Source organism: Meriones unguiculatus, chromosome 1 (genome assembly GCF_030254825.1).
Source record: "Meriones unguiculatus strain TT.TT164.6M chromosome 1, Bangor_MerUng_6.1, whole genome shotgun sequence".
Classification (NCBI taxonomy): Eukaryota; Metazoa; Chordata; class Mammalia; order Rodentia; family Muridae; genus Meriones; species Meriones unguiculatus.
The window spans coordinates 88677858-88698677 of NC_083349.1; the positions used below are offsets into that span (position 1 = coordinate 88677858).

Consider the following 20820-nt stretch of genomic DNA (forward strand, 5'->3'; position numbering starts at 1 on the left):
AATATAGAAATGTTAATATCCACTTTCACATTGAAGGCAATATTTAGCCAGATAGCTGTGGTAAATTGTAACCTACTATTAATAAAATGGAGATTCCAGGTGAATCACCATCTAGAAGACAAATTATGTTGAGTTCTACCTGCCTATCACCTATGCAAGTTTTAGATGATGGATTTGCAGAATCGTCAAGAAACTTTCTTGTTGAAGCAGATTGAACAGTGAGATGTGTAGTTAGAGCTACAAAAGAGAAATTGCTGCTGTTTCTGGGGAGATGGCACAGGACCCAGATACAGTCCCCAGTTCACACATCACAGCTGCCATTTCCAATGACCCCAGTTCCAGGGAACCCAACACCCTCACGCAGACATACCTGCAAGCACAGCAACAAAGCACACAAAATAAAAATAGATACATTGTTTAAAAAAAGAGGGAGAAAGTTTTAGTTTGTGTTTAAGAAACTGTGAGCCTGTTGGTACAGATTTGAACTATGTCATGAGGGACAGAGAGCTGCATATAAGGTGTGGAAAGGTGGGGCATAATTTTGTCTTCTGATTCACAGGTCTGATTCAGCTATATCTACCTTTCAGTTCCAGAGGCAGTTGTGAATTTCATCTGGAGGTCTATGCTGACTTTCATTGCCCTCCACTGCTTCTCAGTGAGCCCACTCCCATGCTCACAAAGCACTTTTATGCAGTTCACAGAACATCTGCCCACATATTTTTCACCTTTAAAATATATGAAGTTAGCATCATGGACAGGAGTGCATGCTTGTTGATCAATTCGAGCCTCATCTGCAAACGTAGTTTACATTTATTTTCTTATCTGGGTTGAATACTTTAGAACCAAATCAGTAAAAACAGTGAATGTGAAATTTCGAATTCCAAATTTAAGCTTATTCTATCTACTATGCATGCTGATATACCTTGAAAGGTGCAAGTCTCTGCATTTAAATATTTGTTGAGACAGTATATGCAAAAACACATCTCCTTCAGTATTGCCTATAAAAAGTATATAGCTCTGAGGCTGCCTGAGGCTTTCACTGAGTCTTGTGCCTAGAGTAGTAACATCTACTTTAAATGTATGTAGAAGAGAGTTGCTGCATATTTCTGAGTAAGATAAAGTAGGTAATGATGTGAGATTAAAAACTTTTTCCTGATTTTGGCCAGTTAGATGATGTTTGTTAAGTAAATACCACAAAGGTCAGGGATCTGAGTCCTGTTTTCACACCATGTTTGGTACTCAGGTAAATCAGCACACCTTCATGAAGCTGTCTTGAAAATTTAAGATTGTGCTAACTAGCTGTACACTATTTGAAATCTGTTTTTCTGTCACTAAAACCATTTGGTTATTTCATTATTAATTTACATTCATAACTGTAAAATATAACTCACTAAAATAAGTTGCAAGTGAGAGATTGAAGAAAAAAGCAAATAAACAAGTTTTTAAAGGAAACTTAAAAAAGAAATCATATTGCTGAAATAGCACAGATTTTGAGCCTTGTCTCCATAGGATGTAGACAATAAAATAAGGCAATATGTTTTTTGTCACTTGAGACTAGAAGGACCTGTCAGGCCGTCACCATTTGGAATTTGTAAACAGAGAGCAAAGACAGTACAAGACACGGGCCTAACACTACAGGCAACACGTGATAGGTCTCAACACCTATAACCTTGTCTACAAAAATGAACAATGCTCTTCAAAAGAAATTGTAAAGTTTTTTAAAAACAAAATAATTTTTATAAGCCAAGGGTAATTTAAAAGTAGAGGATTGTTTGCAAATGACTTGCCTAGTCTTCGATGGGGCAGCTGACAAGAAAGGAAAAATAAGATCTCTATTTGAGCAACTGATAAACATGGCCCAAAGATATTTAGGAATTTTAGGTGATGCCAGAAGGTGCAAAATAGGAGCCAGGCAACTCTTTTTTTTTTTTGTGCAATTATTTCTATTAATTTATTCATTATACATCTCGATTTTGTGTATTTTTATGTCCACTTTGCTGAATTCTATATAGGAAAATAATGACTAGTTTGAAAACAACGATAAAAGCCACTCTCGCAGTTCAGCTCTTGAAGTTTCGCATGCCCCAGCTCTCCTTGTTAATAACACAAGAGAGCAGCCAGGTCAGTCTTCAGCACTGCTTCTTTTTCGACCCGATTCTTGGAACCGGAGAGAGAGTATGCTATCTCTACTGTAACTAAAAAAAAAAATTCCTTAAATACTTCGGTGACTTCATCACATGAATATTTTTCTATGATTTAATGGACTGAATAACCTGTGCTCAGCTCTGTGATATGAATACAGTACTTCTTGGTCCTAGATGAACACTTATTGATTCTTTATTTTGTGAGACCATTAGGTTGATTAAGTGCAGTCTTTACAGTTAGCATTTGAATATAAAAACAATAAACAGCTGGGAGTGGTGGTGCATGCCTTTAATCCCATCACTCTGGGAGGCTGTGGCACTTAGATCTCTGTGAGTTTGAGGCCAGTCTGGTCTACAAAGTGAGTACAGAACAGTGAAGGATACACAGAGAAACCTTGTGTTGCAAAAACAAACAAACAATCACAAAAAAACACAAATTGTCACTTATCAAAATTGTTCTAGATTCATTAAAGTCTAATAATTTTAGCACACACACACACACACACAAATCTTTTTGGCATTCTCGTTGGCCTCCTTCCTTTTGCTCAGGACAAAATAAGTATATTTGAGTTAATAATAGTAAGGAGCCACTCCCACACTTGAAGATGTCATTAGGATAGTGAAGACTTCACCTAGGTTTTAGAAAGGCGAGTATTGTAGAGCTGCCTGTTCTTTCCAAGAATGAAATAATGTTACAAGTGGCCCCAGGGAAGTTTCCTCATAAGTTTTCATCAACTGCAGACAATAGACTAGGGAAGAAAGGTCAAGTTAACATAGTTATTACATAGCAGACTGGGGACAAACTCTAGTTTCCTGACCCTGTCCCCTGTGAAAAGTATAAATCATAATACACCATCTTTCTTCTGAGATTTAGTGTTTAGAATTCTAAGATCACACTGATTTGACAGTGAAAATGTAAATTCTCACACACTCTCTGTCTGTCTGTCTGTCTCTCTCTCTCTCACACACACACACATTCCCTTAATGGCTGGGTATTTTATACAATGTATGACAAACTGAATTGTTCCATAGATTAAATTAAATTAGATTAAATTCTGATAAAAGAGAACCAACACTCTAATAAAACTGAGCATGTTTTTTGCTTAGTTTTCATTTTGAAGTAGCACAAACAGCAGCTGATGACAAAATCATAGTCAGATGTAGTATTCTGAGAGAAAATCTTTTTATAATAGGCAAAACTTTTAAAATATCACTAGGCCAGAAAGATGGCTAGCCCTCGGTTCTGTATTTAAATAGCTATGCCCATGGGGATGGCATTTGTTCCTTTTGGTTGTCAACCTCTATATGCAGGCAGTTCTGTGAGCTTCTGTACCCTCTCTCATAATTCTGCTTCTAAAAGTCTTCGAAATAACAGGCTGCAAAGCTAAATTCTAATTCAATCTTGAAAATTCTTAGCTGAGGGCAGTGGGCTTCATTTACCTCACTCAGAATGCCCAGGCAACAGTTTCTGTAGAAAGGACCTTTTAATGGAGATGAAAGACCTCAAATCTGTCTGAATTTCATTTCCTATTGCCTTTGAAACTTATTCACTTCATTCTACTAGATCTGATTCCTTATATTTTTGTTTTAAAAATGACATCTTTTGCTTAGTAATTACTAGGTCACAGTAAAAATAAATGACAAAATTGCATATAAATCTATTCTCTACACCAAAGAAATAATGTGTTGTCCTTTCATAAAAGGTTTTGTTCATCCCACTCAAGCTATTGCAGCAATACACTATCACATGGGTAACTTTTTTTTTTTTTTAATCTTGTTGGAAGTCCTAGATGATTTTGATCTCTGGTCAGAACCTCTTCCTGGATTGCATTCAGCTGTCTTCTCCCAACATCTTACATGGCCCAACAAACTCTCATTCTCTACCTCTTTTTGTGAGGAAATTCTTTTCATTTTGGACTCTGTACCTCTCTCAGAATGCCCAGCTAACATTTTCTGTAGAAAGGACCTTTTAAATGAAGAAGGAAGACCTCAAATATCATGACTTCCTCAAAACCTAATTACTTCTCAAATACCGCATGTTCTTATATACCATCACATTGGATATTTGAGATTCAACATAAGAGATTTGGCTCGCAAATATTTGCCCCCCTATACATGTTATTAAAGAATGAAAGATGTTAGCATAATTGAGGCATATTTTGATATCCTTAAAGGACAAACTAATTCTCATTGGAATTCAGGTGTTCAACAGCTTGAGTGACTATAATTTTACCATTAAAACTTTGTCAAGAGATGAACAATTTGATACTCATAATGCTATCTATTGAGACACATTTAACAATTTCATGCATTTTAAACTGTCCAGAAAACTGTCCAGATTCTAGAGGAATGGAGAAATCAGCTAGCGAGACCCTGCTCAATGAACGGGATTGAGGAGACTGGCAGTTAAGTTTTAGCAAACTGCTCATCGTAGGAGAGATTTTTCCTTCATTGATGGTCCCTCTACGTGTGCCATTAGTGGCTCCATTTTAAGCCTCCCTATGTGGTCAGTGCACTGTTCAAAGATTCTTATTCACATGGGCCTACACACAGGTGGTACTCACAGTGTAGTCATTCTGCAGGAGAAACTCAAAATTATCACGAGGAACACTATCCCTACATCCTGCAGTTAGAAACGGGGAGATGCAAGACGGGTTGTTAGCAGAGGGTCTTATTGTCAGCTCTCTAACGCGAGTGGATATTCTCTGGTTTGGAGTAGACCAGACAAAAAAAAGCACTCAGCTCCACTACTCTTTAAAGCTGTGTGACCTTGGAGCCAGCAGTTCTATCTCTATAAGAATTCAATTCCACTCCAATAAGTTGATGATAACATAGAGATGAAATAAAGCATCTGGAACACAGCATGCACTCACTGGTCTCGTCTTTGTGGAAGCATATCGAGGGCCTGCAAACAGAATTCTTGACTCCCAGCACAGTGCACTTTTCATTACATTTCATGTTAAGTGAGCACCCTCATTGGGAAATGAGACTATCAAGTGCATTTTTAAAAGCCTTATCTTCTAAAATCAATCTGTTCACATTTTTAATAATGCAAAAAAGAAGTCTGAAGTTGGCCCACTGAGATTTTTGTGAACCAAAGGTTTATTTTTAATTGGATTTTGTGTCTGTTGTTATGGAAATGGTGGTTTCATAGATTAAGCATTATGATTTTACTGCAAGATCAAGCTCAGAGTCGGGGATGAGGATGAGCTCATCCTTATGCTTCTCTTTCTTGACAAAACACATTTAAAATTAAAAGAACAGGAGGAGAGCGGTTCAGAAGCATATGTTTCTAAGAAAAAAATTCCCCCTATAAAAATAGCTTTAAAAATGATATATCCTCTTCTCAAAGATCAAAACTAAGGATGACCCAGGTTGCCAGTAGGACACAAAGCTGCTCTGACATTATTAAACATTCGTTTTTTCACTATTGAAACTATAAAGAGCTCCTTTGATCCTGGGATTTGCTTTCAACATTTGGTCTCACTGCATTTGTGCAGATGCTGAACTCACAGGCTTCCTTTAGGCTGTTAGTGATCACTTCCTGATAACTTTTCTCTTCAGAATAGTTTTTATTCGCACCCATTTATAGAAAAACAAGAGAAGATTTCTAAATCTTAATGATGGTTGGCACTGTGTAAAGAATTGAGGCAAATTCCTTGAAAAAAATAGCTTATATTTTTAGTTCATCTTAAGGCTCCAAAGACAGTAGTAACCAAGGAAGACAATGCTCAGCTGAATAAGCAGTAGCAGCATAAAAAAAGAAGCTGGAGCTGTGTGGCTAGTCTAGTGTTGTCACAGCTAACAGTGACCTCACTTAGGTGGGATACTGAGACTTTCTTCCCTTGGTTCCCTAACAGCTCTTTCTCTTCTTTCTCTCTTTGGACATATTTTTAGTTTCTTTTTCGTTCTCTTTTGATCCCCTCCATAAAATGGTTTAGTTTTAGGACTTGGTGAAGGGAACTGTAAAAGACATTTCTGACCCTCTACCAGTAGAAGGTCAGGAAAGCAAATGGTGCCAGGCCCTTCAGTGTATTCATGTAGCTGCAAGTTATGGTGGTTTAAGAAGAGGAAAATCTGTCAATCAATTCCTTTTTGACACCATATTCTTCTAAATGAATCATCATTTGGATACTTTTATAAATAAAGTGATTTATATGAAGAGTCATGTCTAAAACCCATGTCTAAAGAAACCTCCTGACAACTAACTGATAAGTTGCAAATCTGTTTTATATATAGATTTTAAAAATATTTAAAAAATCATAATTAATACTTTTATTAAAATTCCAATTATGTCACCATTTTTTGTTTTCAAGTTAAACACAGATATGCTCCCACTTGCTTGTATCCATAATTTTCATTAAACATGTTTGCCAAATAATGGCTGTTCTAAAGCCATTTAAATTCTTTACATACATCCTTTGGAAGTTTTTTTTATCAATTAACGATACTATTTGCCTCTTTTCTTTTGTCCTTTAGTTGTTGATCCCTGGTGGTTAGCATCACATTTTGCCTTATGGACTTTTTTTTTTTTTGTCTGTCTGTTCTCCATTTTGGTCTACTTCTTCTAAGTTACTATTATTCTGATGTATTCAGAGGCATCTCTAACATACGTATAGTTTTGCAACTATGAGTTAGTATCATGTTTTCCTTGGACTTTGTTTTTAGACAGAACTGGCCATATATCTTAAAGGCTGACAAACCCAGGAGCTGGTAAATCTTGGAGATACACAATTTAAGATCTAAAGAGCAGCCATCATACTGGCATCACCAAGAGGTTCTCACCAGGGTGCTATTGGCTCTGCATATACTCATCTGAAAATGTGTTCTACTGGCAAATAGAAGTCTCAGGGATTAGATGTCTGCTAATCCCTGTGCTATTAAGAAAAGTAGTGTTTCAAATATCAGAAAACTCTTTTACAAGGTATATATGCAAACTTGGGAAAGTTTCTAATGCTGTATTGACTGTGCCTATTTATGACAGCAGGCTAATTCTCTTTTCTTAAATCAATGCAAAAGGTTAAAACTTCTTAAATTGTCATACCTAAGTGTTTGTTAACTTGTCATTTTCCTTGCTTGTTATGACTTTATTGGGCTTGAAAATTGGTCCAGTCTCTTTCTTTCTCTCCCTCTCTCCCCCCTCTCCTTCTCTCTCTTTCTCTCTCTCCATTCTTGTTCTTGCTTCCCTGCTTTCTTTTCCTCTTCCCTCTCATTTTCTGTAAGGTTCATTTTGTTGTCTGATTCTGATTGTCCATAATGACTGTTTGGCATATTCTACAGGCAAAGGTCCTGAGACCCTTTTTGCTGGCTATAACCTCAATGATAATGAATGGCACACAGTGCGTGTGGTTCGTCGAGGAAAAAGTTTAAAGCTAACAGTGGATGATCAACAAGCCATGACAGGTAAACTCTTCTGTCTCTGTTATCTCTTTTCTGATTATTATTCTTTTTTAGATTATTGTTTATTCTTTTTTATTTAAATTTTTGAGAGTTTCTTACATGAGTAGTATATTTATATCATTTCTACCTTTTCACTTCCAGCCCCTCCCATCCCCCGCTATCTTAGGTATGGTTTCTATTGCTGTGATAAACCAACAGCAACTTGGGGAAGAAAGATTTTTTTACTATTACACTTTCATATCATTTATCATCATTGAAAAAAGTTAGGGCAAAAATTTATAGCAGGAACCTAAAGACAGAAACTGAAGAAGAAGCTAGGGAACAGTTACTTCTCCCCCTCTCCCAGTTTGACTGTTTTTTGACATGGTTTACTCACCCTGGTTTCTTATAGAATGAAGAATCACCTGTCCGTGATCCCCCCCCACATCAGTAATCAATCTAGAATGCAGGATTATCCATGGGTCAATCTGATAGGGGCATTTTCTCAATTGAAGTTCCAAATTGACCCGAACTTGGGTCGCGTTGATATAAAAGTAGCCAGTATGCCACCTTCCATTTCAATATCAAAACCTCTTCTGTAATTATTATTGTTAGATTTACATACATGCATATGTACTTGTAAATACAATCTATTACACTCACCAGTGACTTGAAGAGAAGTTTTTCATGTTGGCACTATGGATTTTGTTAGATAGGGTGTGGCTCTTGCTGAGGAGGGGGGAGGAGACATTGTCGCCCAAGTAGCATTAGATTATTTAAACTATTTAGATAGATAGAGAGAGAGAGAGAGAGAGAGAGAGAGAGAGACTTACACTTTCATTTTGAAGTTTCAGACTCATTCTCTGCTCATGGCTTTTCAAACCCAAAACAACACCTAACTTGAAGGTTATACTTAGTCCAACCAACAGTTGCATTTGATAAGTAGCCTATTAATTATTTCTCCAACTTGAACATATTTTTGCCATGTCATTTTCCTTCTCCATTAATAATTCAAGAAATTATACTATATTTTAATTTGTGGTAAACATCTCAGTTCTTCATAAAATATTGAAGTCATTTTAGATGTCAATTTATCTTCATTCCCTTTGTTTCTTATATATTTTGTTGATGAAAATTCTGCTTTCACCTTAAAATATGTTCATAAATGTACTGACATATTTCTGTACTTCTATTTACTCTCTTGTTTTAGGCTATCATACATCATTTTTTTTTGCCATTTAGTTTGTTGACTGAACTCTAGCATTTGGGATGTAAAGGTCAATTCCAGACTTATAGCCCATACCTCATGGAGGTGAGCTGTAGAAAGCTCTGCCCTTGTCAGTTAGAGAAGTCAGTGGGAGGGGAGGCTCCACACCCTCATCTTTGAGGACTAACCACCCAGTATCTACTCCTTTATCTTTGGTAGAGAAAGTAATCCAGTAATTATATTAGCACAAAGAACAGCACAGCACAGTCTGTGTGCACTCAAGACATGCCCCTTTCCTATTAAATTCCAAAGGGCTTCCCTGGCTGAGCAAATGTCGACATGGTCTGTATGGGGTTACAAGTTTTGAAGAACTCATCCTTTAGGTTAAGGAAAGTGAACCACTAGTTCATAGAGCTGTCTTTGTCATATGTCTCATTGGCTCTTTGTGGCTACCTAGATTTTTATTTTTATGCTTTTATTAATTAATTATTGCTATGTATGGACTTGCAGGAAGAGCCCCAAATAGCCTCACTCAGGAGGCAAAGTGGAGAGGAGCTTGTGCTCCCCTTAAAATGTCTGTCCTTTTCTAATGAGGGATCAAAATGGAGTTGGATCTGGATTAGAGTAGAGGTGCAGAGGAGCTGGCAGGGGTGGAGAGAGGGGAAACCATAATCAGGATCTATTATGTGAGAAATGAACCTTTTACACAAGTGCAACACAATCACCATTCACAAGAAAACTCTGAAGCAGCAACTTAAGACTAAGAAGGGAAGACAGAATCATACTTGGGCAGAAGAATGTCTGCTGAGGTCAGCTTTACTTAAGATCAGTACTTGGATGGGAAAAAACTGTTTTTAAAGATAAACATTAGTTGCTAAAGCAATTGAATGTTATACAGAGGATTTATATTCATGGCTTTGAGTCTTGGAAGTCAAGGACAATAAATGCATAAATCATGGCAGACATAACTTAGTCTAAGTGTCTTTCACAGAGGCACTGTTCAATAAGGCAGATAGGACACAGGAATTCTCATTTTAAAGATGACAAAGATGAGGCTCAAATAGAAGTAGGTTATGTCTTATTGAAATGCTATTGTTATAAGACACGAGAAGAGTATCCAAGATTTTTTTTCATTTTCTTTTCTTTGTAAGCTTAGTTTTGTTCTACTATATTCCAGAAAATAAATTTATAGCTCCATAATGAATACTTTCCCAGATACAGCATCACATTATAAGATAATACACACACACACACACATACATACATGTATCTATACAATGGAGGTGTTAGCTGATGATACAGGGCAGTTTATGACGTGAGGAATGGTTGACATAAAAAACATTAAGGTTGGAACTCAGGAGACTCGATTTCAGAGATACATTAAATATTTTAATCAGGTAGTGGTGGTGCCTCCCATCTTGGGAGGCAGAGTCAGGCAGATCTCTGTGAGTTTGAGGACAGCCCAGTCTACGGAGTGAGTTCCAGGACAGCCATTGCTATACAGAGAGACCCTGTCTCAAAAAAGCAAAAACAAACAATTTGAGGCCAAGTGTGGTGGCCCATACCTCTGAAGGAAGAAGGCATGAAGGTCTCCATGAGTTCCAGGCCTGAGTGATCTACACAGTGAGTTCTAAAACAGCCAGAATATGGAGAAAGATCCTGTCTCAAGAAAACAAAAACAAAACAAAAACAAAAACAAACAAACAAACAAAAAAACAAAAAACCAAACAACAACAAAAGAAAAGGAAAAACAGACTGGCATATTGTGTGAGTGGGGAGGTTATTTCTTACGGTCTGTACCAACCAGAGCACACTGTGCTTAGTCTGATTTGAGCAAATGTTGCAATATACAAAATGGCAAGTACTCACCCCAGAACTACAGTGGGTTCAGGCACGGCAGCAAGCCAGTGTGAAAAAAAGTGTTCCACATAAATTTTATTTCAAGACTATTTTAAGTTTAGGAAAAGTTCCAAGAATAAAAATAATGTCATGATCACCTGTGTATTGCTACTATGGTAAGCCGTGTTTCTTCATTTGCTTTGACATTTTCACTTCCCACTCTTCTCTCACTTTCAGTTTTCCCTTTAAACAGCTGAGGAAAAATGATATTGGAAGTGACCTTTTAATCTCTGAATTCTTCAACACATATTTTCTAAAGAATAGGATGTACTCCTTACACAGCAAAGTGAAAGTTGTCAGCTCCTATACCTTTGCAGGGATACTGTGCATTTTGCCTGACCATCATAATTCTGTCAGCTTACTCAATCTAGGACTGGGAGCTCTGTAAAGCTGTCATGTCTCCTGAGTCGTCTTCAACCTACGTATTTCCATAAACTCTCCTTGTCTTTTAGAACATTGGTATTGTTAATTTACAGATTTTTCTTCATGCCATGCATTGATTGGGGCATTTGTTTTGTGTTTGTTGAATGTGTCATCATAATTCACTGCTCATAGTCTCTCTTTTATTTCATTGTCCACATTCTTGACACCGAAATCTCTGTGTGTAATCCTATCTGGAGGCAGGAATTTGGGTGGGTGATTAAGTTATTCAGTTTTTTCACAATATAATTATTATTATTATTTTCTTTCTGGAAATTAATAAATCATCTATGGAAATGCACATCAAATCTTTGTAGTTTAATAAATGTTTTCCCATAAATTATCAGTTGATAAATACTCTACCTATTGCAATCAACTAAAGTAGTTACAAAGTACTGACTTTCAGCATCCAGCATTCCCCAAGTGTTTGCAGTCCACACTTAGCACTGTACTGCATGCAGCACTCCTCTTCATGTCTCTACCTTTTCTATTTTCTTCTTCCTTTCTGACTGATGTGCATTCGCAAGGTTTTTTTTATACTTTGTAGTAATTTCTAATTACTTGTCCTAAATGCTTTTATGCTCAATTTATTGCAGATTATTATCAAATTGACTTTTTTTTTGAAAAGCATGCTATTTAGGCACTACTTTTTATCTATTATCTGCCAACAGAATTATCAATTTATATTTAATGAGCAATAACTTTTAAATCTTATTTTACTTTAAATTTAAATATAAGTAACTTCATTTTTCTTCCTTCCAACCGCTCCTATGGCTCCCAATCATCTTAAAATTTATGTTTTTTTTTAAATATTATTGTGATTATATATGTATGTATATTGTGATATATCCATATGTAATACATACATATGAATGAGATATACATGCTTGGATAGCATATGTAAACACATAAATACAATTTACTGAGTCCATTTAGCTTGTATGTACACTTTTAGAGTTAACCATCTAGCTTTGGATAACCAGTTAGGGGATTAAGACCAGGGAAGACTAATTCTCTCTCAGCAGTTGTTAATTGCATGTATCTCTTTACCTCGTGGTGGGACCCGCTGAGAGCTCTCTCATCCTCACTAGCAGGTCAACTGATAGAACTGTTTAAGTCTTGTTCAGGCAGCCATCTTGTTGTCATCTCATGGGTGCAACTTCCTTTATTTTTCTTACCTTTCTGCAATGTCCTTTGAGCCTTCTATGTAGGAGTTGTGTGGTAACATGTACTCAATTGTTACCAGATGTCTTTGCATTATGATCTGCTCAGCAGGTACAAACTGGAAACATCTATCAACCATTGAATATGTACCCACATATATGGATAAATATAGCAACATGTATACATATTTATTGCATGTGTACACAAATATGCACCCACATGTCTAAGTAAACATGAGTTCTCATCGCTATCTCTATGCCTACAGAATTTTCTCCTGATTTTCCTTATTTCATTTGCCCATGTATTTTCCTATAAGCTGAGAATTCGGGTCACTATTTTATTTATTTGTTTGTTCTGATAATGTATCTAAAATAATTTAAGATTTGCTTTATTGCTGTAATCAATAAATAACTTGGATTCTTTCTACTTCTTGCCTCCATTTCTTTTTGTTGTTGTTATTGAAGATCTTAGGAACCCAATACTTGACCATAATAAGAATTCATAATAATAATGATTTACATAGTATAAAAAGATTTTCTAATGCAGCATTAAGAACTTAGGACTGGCAATTAGGTATAAAATGGTATGTTTGTAAAGAACTTGGTGGCCACTTAAAGCCACCACGAATCAGGAAAGCATTAGGTATTTCTATTAAATAGTACATTATGAACAGGAAGAATTTTAAAGAATGAAATAATATAGACCCTTCATACACGGCTATGTAGTTTTACAACCAAGTAATGTCATAGTAATTCTATTATTTGTTGAACAGAAAGTATACACTCAGGTTGTTCTTGGGATTATCTGCACCCCATGTGAAATAAGGAGGCTAGGGTTTCATGTAGAGAGACACAAAATTAAAGGGTTTCTAGGTCATAGATAGGAAGGGAATGAACAAACTATGGTGTAGCTTTAATTAGGAGAAGTAATGAATGTTTCCTTTCATTATTTCTTATAAATATTCTGTGATTGTGTGCTATATATGTAAGTTAGTGTGTGGCCTCATTCAACGTGATTCACCATTTACTCAAACTTGTGAGCCAAGACTCATTATGTTCCTTCATGGAATCATTCACATATCATTAGTAAATCTTGCAAACTGTATCTACAAAATTGTTCAAATTCTGCTACCGTTATACTTTCCAAATCCCCGTCTAGTCTATTGGAGCCATTAAAGACACACATGCAAGCACATGCACACACACACACACATGCCATGTTCTCTGCCTATTTAAAACCCCATTTACCTGATAATCAGCACCCTTTTAATCTTATATGAGCCAGTGTCTTCATTTGCTCATGGTTTTAACTCATTCAGCGCCAAAAAATTTTGTTTATCTGTCTCCTTTGCATGGAGTGCAGTCCTTGATTCATCCTCTATCAGATTTAATATGATCTTTTTTTCTTTTTTGCAGTTCAATTCTTCAGCTTAAATATTATCCCAGTTTGTGATTACCAATATGACATCGCAATCATAAAATTCATAGCATGTCTCAGAGTTTTGTTTTTATTCATTTAATGATATGCTCACCTCTTTTAGTATTTCATTCCCCCAAGAGACTGTAAATTTTCTGAGAACAGGGACATGTATGTTCATTCCCTTTCTATCCATCAGCATTTTCTTCACTTCCTTACATAGCAGTTGAAATATGTGCTGACCATGCAATAACTAACAAGAGCACATAAGGCTTAGTGAGCTTTTATTTTTGTTGTTGTTTTCCTATGCCAGAAATGTAACACAACTTAGAGCAAGGTAAAATTGAAAATTCAGCACAGATACTGAGATTTCAACATGGGCAAACCATCCAAGAAACATCTTGAGACTTATGTTTCATCGTGAAAGCTGAAGACCCCCACTCTGATTTACAATTTCTAAATCCACTGATTCAATCTATGGAAATTAACCATTTAGATATTATAAGCATGAAAAGTTTTCTATAAAATCTTTAGAAAATAGTTTTTCAAAGTTCTTTTTGTTTTCTTTTAATCAACAAAGGTTCATATACAACAGTAGAGGTGGTTGTGTTACTGATGAAGATGATCTCAAATAAAGTCTGAGGGGAAATACTTTTAAAAGCCAACATCAGGATCCTGGAGAGATGGCACAGAGGTTAAGAGCACTGCTTGCTCTTCCTGGGGTCCTGATTTCAATTCCCAGCAACCACATGATGGTTCACACCCATCTATAGTGAGATCTAGTGCCCTCTTCTGGCATTCAGGTGTACATTCAGGGAGAGCATTGTATACACAATAAAACACTAAATAAATCGAAAGAAAGAAAGAAAGAAAGAAAGAAAGAAAGAAAGAAAGAAAGAAAAGAGAGAGAGAAAGAAAGAAAGAGAGAAAGAAAGATAGAAAGGAAGGAAGGAAAGGAAGGAAGGAAGGAAGGAGAAAGGAAAGAAGGAAGGAAGGATGAAAAGAAGAAAGAAAGAAAGAAAGGAAGGAAGGAAGGAAGGAAGGAAGAAAAAAGAAAGAAAGGAAGGAAGAAAGAAAGAAAAAGAAAGAAAGAAAGAAAGAAAGAAAGAAAGAAAGAAAGAAAGAAAGAGAAGGAATGTAAGAAAACCACACTTCAAAAACAAAAACAAAAAGCCAACATCAGCCAGGGTGTTTTTAGTGGATGATTGCTCCAGATGCCATTTAGCCCCCTTACACCAAATGTGTTTCTCAGTGCTGCCTATGCAACTTGGGGATTTCTGAATTAGAACAATATATTTTCTTGTAACATGGTTGCTTCAACACTGTCACTACATTCTTATAATTTATGATTTCCAAAGACTTCATTGTCAGAAAGGAAACATTATTGTTTTCACTGAACTTCTCTATCTTTCTGAATTAAATGTTCTTCCCTTCTTCATAGCTTTCAAGTTCTTAACAGTATAAAATATTAATTTCACATATTAGAAATGTGTTTTGCTCTGTATATTTTTTGTTTGTTTTTTGTCAATAAAACTTTTAGCAAGAAACACAGATGCTTTAGAATTGGGATAAACTAACTTAAGACTCAGATTTTTTAATACTGCAAAAATAATAAAAGTCATCATCAGTATTGAAGCCTCAGTGATTTTCATAGTCTTTTCATATTCCCTATCCTACAAAGCTTATTAATTCAGTACTGCTGATGGCCCTAGAGCTTTAAGCTTGCAAATTATTAAAGATTGATTTTGTTGTTACCAAAGAGGCAGAGCTCCCACAGAGCAGTATTGAGGTCATTGAACAAAAACTGAAGAGCAAAAGCAAAATGATCTTATATGAAAAAACTGAATTGGTAAGAGGGTAATAGCATTTTACTTCAGTAACTTAACCAGAGGCTTCCTAGTATGTGGATGGGAAGATAGTCTTCTTCAGTAAACTATGGGTTTACTTCTCGATATGTAGAGAAAAAAAATCAAATCAAACCAATGACTAAACAAAACAAGACAAAAACATAACAAAGATAGCTGAAGAGGTAGGGGAATGAAGAATCTCAGAGAGTAAAAAATAAGCATATTTAAACACAATTCAGGGAATCTGTGGCTATTAAAGGCAATTGATAATACAAACACTTTTCTTATTTAACCAAATATGCCTGTTATATTTTATTTACAGTAGTGTTTAATGATACTAGCCAGCATGTTTGCTGTTTTTATTAACCAAATTGAATCTTGTCAAAATGTTGATGTGAGTCCACATAGGTAGTTTTAATATTCATTATGCTTAGAAAAATGGTTCAGTGCATTTTCTCAAGTCTTGATTCTGAGTTGGTCCCAATTAATGTTTTCATTAATATCATGGATGATAGCATAGGATCAGCTTAATAGGTTTTCCCATTATTCCAATTTTGATAGGGAAACTAACGAAGAAGTTGTTTGGAAGAATTGGTTGCAGTTTAAGTGAACTTCTTGAGATGCAGCAGAAAGTGTGGCAAACACGGTTTAGTGAGGAATAAGGCTGGGAATGAGCCAAAAGCAAGGATTAATTTTCATGGATGTAGTATTTTACAACTTAGAAACCAAATTCTTATCTTTTTATTAAATTTCAAAGTTACAGGAAAATAGAATCAGTACTTTAAAGGTAAATACGGTATTAGCTTGACTATTGATGGGAATGACAGAGAAATCTGGTGAGACAGGGAGAGGTAGGCCTATATGGACTAGTCACCAAATAAAACTACAACCACACTAGGATATTTGAGATGGTATTTCGTGGTTGTGTAGGTTTATAACACTTGCATTCTCCTCAGAACTGAGTGTACTTTGCACTAACACATTGTGCTTAATTGTAATGAAAATGTGAGGAATATAGTATAGGCCCTGATTTAATCTCTAACGTAGTTGGGAAACTAGAGATAACCTAGATATTTACACAATAAAAGGAGAGTGCAAAGTATATTTTTACTTACAGACACATTTTAATGGTTCATTATTACACAAACATTCAGTGGTTCTTTTCTGTTTATACAGGATATAGAACACTATGTAATAATATGATATTCCTGGAAAAAAGTAAAGAAAAATATTGCTAATCACAAAGCTAGGATGTGTGGATTGCTAACGTAGACACAGACGTTCAGATCGGTCACCACGCCTTCTTTGCCTCCTTTCTTGGAATTTTTTCCTTTTTGTTCCCTCCTTTCTTTTACTTTTTATGAAAGTGGTAACATGTTAATGAGGATTTTATTGTTGTTGTTGTTGTGTTAAGAAATTTTATGTAGGTTGGCCCAGAACTCAGTATGTATGTCAAGCTGGTCTCTAACTCATAATTCTCTTGCCTTAATTCTTCATTCTTGTTGAGAGAAGGGCATCATACCCAGGCATGATGAGAATTTTGATTGCATCTTAAATTTGCATGGATATTAAAACCTGGCTAAAATATATCATTATACTTGTCTGCCTTACCTTTGAACATCATTTAGATATTCTTGCTACTTGCTACACCTATCAAGATTGTAAGCTTTTAATTTTGAAGTATGCTTTTCTACTTCCAAATACGTGAAAATCCTCAGTTGGAAGTGTCTTTCAGATGCATAGTATAGCAATGTATTTTCTTTTCTTTTAGGACAAATGGCAGGTGACCATACACGACTGGAGTTTCATAACATAGAGACAGGCATCATCACAGAACGACGCTATCTTTCTTCTGTCCCCTCCAACTTCATTGGACATCTGCAAAGCCTGACTTTTAATGGAATGGCATACATTGACTTGTGCAAAAATGGTGATATAGACTACTGTGAGCTCAATGCCAGGTTTGGCTTCAGGAACATCATCGCAGATCCTGTTACCTTCAAGACCAAATCGAGCTATGTTGCCTTAGCTACATTGCAAGCCTACACCTCTATGCATCTATTTTTCCAGTTCAAGACAACATCCCTAGATGGACTAATTCTATATAACAGTGGGGATGGAAATGACTTTATTGTGGTTGAATTAGTTAAAGGGTACGTACATGTCAGTTCAATAAGAAGAGAAACAAACATTGTGTACAAGTTGTCTATCTGAAAGAGAAATTGTTGAATTGATACAGTGCTAGGCAGGACAAGGAATTCAAATGACTCATTTGTTGATAACAAGCACTAGGCATCTTCAGTAAGTATGAAACATTGTAGTCGCTTGTGTATACAGTTGTACTTGTGAGTACAGGTAAGTTCTAGTTCATGGTAGGTCTCCTATGACCCTCATACTCCAAATGTGTATTTCCTGAATTTTGACAGTGTAATTCTACACAAGTTCCAGTAGGCAACTCTGTTCTAAAATAACTAGCTAATTCAGTTTATCAGATTAGCTATTTAATGAAATTCTAATTAAGTCAAGCTCAATTCTGTGATGAATAATCCAGAAAGAATGATGTGAAAATGAAACTTTTTGATAGTGTGATGGTAAGTGGACACATTTTCATTAATTTGGACATCTATTCATCCACTCAGTGAATATTATTGTCCATTTACTCTAGACTATATACATTTACTATAGACTACATACTATGTAATAACCAGGTAATACACATGTGTTTCTGTTGCCATGCTTGTGTACATCTTAGATTCTTCCCAACCTTGAAACACACACACACACACACACACACACACACACACACACACACACACACCACATGTCCAGGAGAATATACAATTTCAACAGAAAAAGATGATAACTAGTTTCCTAGGATGATTATACACACATTTTCAGGAATCTTGCTGGAACAGAAAGACAAATAGAGTAGGAAGTGTACATTAGAGCTTGGTGTTGACACAAGAGAACATACCTCCCATGAGAAGAATTGCCATACCAGTGTGATTAACCAGATGAAAACACAGTAGGAATGGGGAACTCATAATGAAAGGAGATACTTACTCCTTTTAGTTTCACATGCAGACAACTCTGTCTTGAGACTCTAGAATAATGATCCACCTGGAGGTGCCCATTTGAAATGTCTTGTTTACCATCATTGCTCATACAGAAAGCATTGACGCTTCTCTATTTCATTTTCTTTCTAGGTACTTACATTACGTGTTTGACTTGGGAAATGGTGCTAACCTCATCAAAGGGAGCTCAAATAAACCACTCAATGACAATCAGTGGCACAATGTAATGATTTCAAGGGACACCAGCAATCTCCACACTGTAAAAATCGACACAAAAATCACAACGCAAATCACTGCGGGAGCCAGAAACTTAGACCTCAAGAGTAAGTACTGACTCATTCACAGTATCAGCAGCCCTCCAATGTCTGTACACAGTGAAAAGAACCCTTTACTTAGGGCACACGCACATGCTTTCTGCAAAGGCTGACCAAAATTTTGGTTTTTGCACATTTTTAATAATACAACACACAAGTCTCTGTTCTTCCTTTAATGTGGCACGAACATATGTATTTTTAATAACAGTTCAAAAATGTAACACCTAAGAATGAATGCATGATTAAAATTTAAAGAATGAGAAAAATGTGCTCATGATCTCAATATTGTTAAAAAAAAAAATAGTAGGTACCGGTAAGATTTTTTTCAGTACCAATGCTTTTCTACAATTTGGAATTAATGGAACCGGATATATATTGAACTTCTAGATGTTTTTACTTTTGCGCCCCCCCCCAATCAGATTCTGTAGATGATTCAAGACCCTTCCACCAACAGCTGTTAGGTCGGCTTCTTCTCGGTGATCAGTAGTGAGTTTTACTTTCTTCACCACCTCCTTAACATAAAAATTACAGGAACCTATACATGTTTCTGTTATCTATCTATCTATCTATCTATCTATCTATCTATCTATCTATCTATCTATCTTCTATGTATTATCTATCTTTTATCTATGTACCTGTTTCTATCTCCCTCTCTCATACATTCACACATAATAATGTTGCTTTAATGAGCTATTGATAAAGCCTTAGCTGGCATTTTGTTTGTTATTGAGATTTAATTTTTCAAATGGTTAGAAGACATGTATAATAGGAGAAAATAACATTAGGTGCTATGAGTCTGTGATTTACTGAGAATGCACAGAGCAGAAAGCCTTGGAGAAGATTGTGTTGGTCTGTTGGTCTGAGTATAGGAGAGCTGAAGCAAGAATGTCTCACCAGGGATGGAGTAGCTTCTAGAGGAGAGAACAGTAAACCCAGCTTTCCACACCCCCCCATGCCTTCCCTCCTACTTTGTCCTGACACATGGCAGAGCCCCTCAGATATGATTGCCGGCATACATTTCTTTAAAAAGCTGCTCATTTATATTGATAGGATCCCCCCCCCCTTTGATTCAAGAAGTAAATACATTAGAGAGTTACAGAACTGGAGAAGAAAAATCCAACATTATTCTTTCTAGAGAAAAATGCAGCTTCTAAAGAAGCTGAGAGAAGTGAATGTTTCGCTTTCTGTGATTGTGGGTCATATTTACAATGCTGGATGCTTATTTGTCACTTGTAAAATATCTAGTAATGGTTGTCTCCCTTTTTTTCATAGGGAGCTCTTTGTTAACTTCAAAGAGCTTTTGTTTGCCACAAATCTAATAGCTTAGCTAAAACCTAACAGGATATTGAGAGGAATGCATTTTAAGAAGCTCTACTGCTCCTTTTTCTTCTCTGAGACAGTAGTGAGCTGAGTATTTGGTTCCTATTCAGAAGATGCCCTCATTTTGCATGTTGGGCTCAGGAGGCCATTTTCTAGGAAAGGGGCGAAGGGGATTGTGAAGCCAACTACGGCTGAATAAAACAATGCCTTGTTTATGTCAGAGAGATCTCAGGACACATACACGATTGTCACTAGACAGCCCAGATGTCAGGCCAGAGATTCAAATAATTGGAAACATATGGGTCACCGTTGTTTGACCCATCCACTGCTTGTAGACGCAGTTTGTGAACATGAGCCCTGAAATGCAGTGGGTTGTGGGTCTTCAGATGTTTATAATAAGAAGTTTTAGTCGGATTCTTTCTGATAAGGGTGTGTGCCATAAAGATAGCTTTAAAACTCTTAGACGCTTTTTTTCTGAAAACAAGGATGCTTTTTAACACTGAATATTAATAAAACACTTCCCATAGTAAAAAATACCAAAACCACAACTTATATAAAGAGTAGACAAATTCAGATGTTAAGTCTGAGATTCTTACTAAATGCATATTTTTAAAAAAATTCAGTTTAAGTTAGAGG

At 36.0% G+C, this 20820-nt stretch overlaps 1 protein-coding gene across 42 annotated transcripts in view; it reads left to right on the plus strand.

Annotated features, from left to right (window-relative positions):
• Nrxn1 (neurexin 1) overlaps positions 1 to 20820 on the plus strand; it is a 1167492-nt gene that overhangs the window by 521071 nt on the left and 625601 nt on the right. For all 42 annotated transcript variants that reach the window (XM_060393136.1, XM_060393140.1, XM_060393190.1 and 39 more), the window contains 3 exons: positions 7425 to 7547; positions 17248 to 17629; positions 18683 to 18873. In XM_060393136.1, coding sequence (XP_060249119.1) covers positions 7425 to 7547; positions 17248 to 17629; positions 18683 to 18873 — 696 coding nt within the window. The remainder of the gene's footprint in view (positions 1 to 7424; positions 7548 to 17247; positions 17630 to 18682; positions 18874 to 20820) is intronic.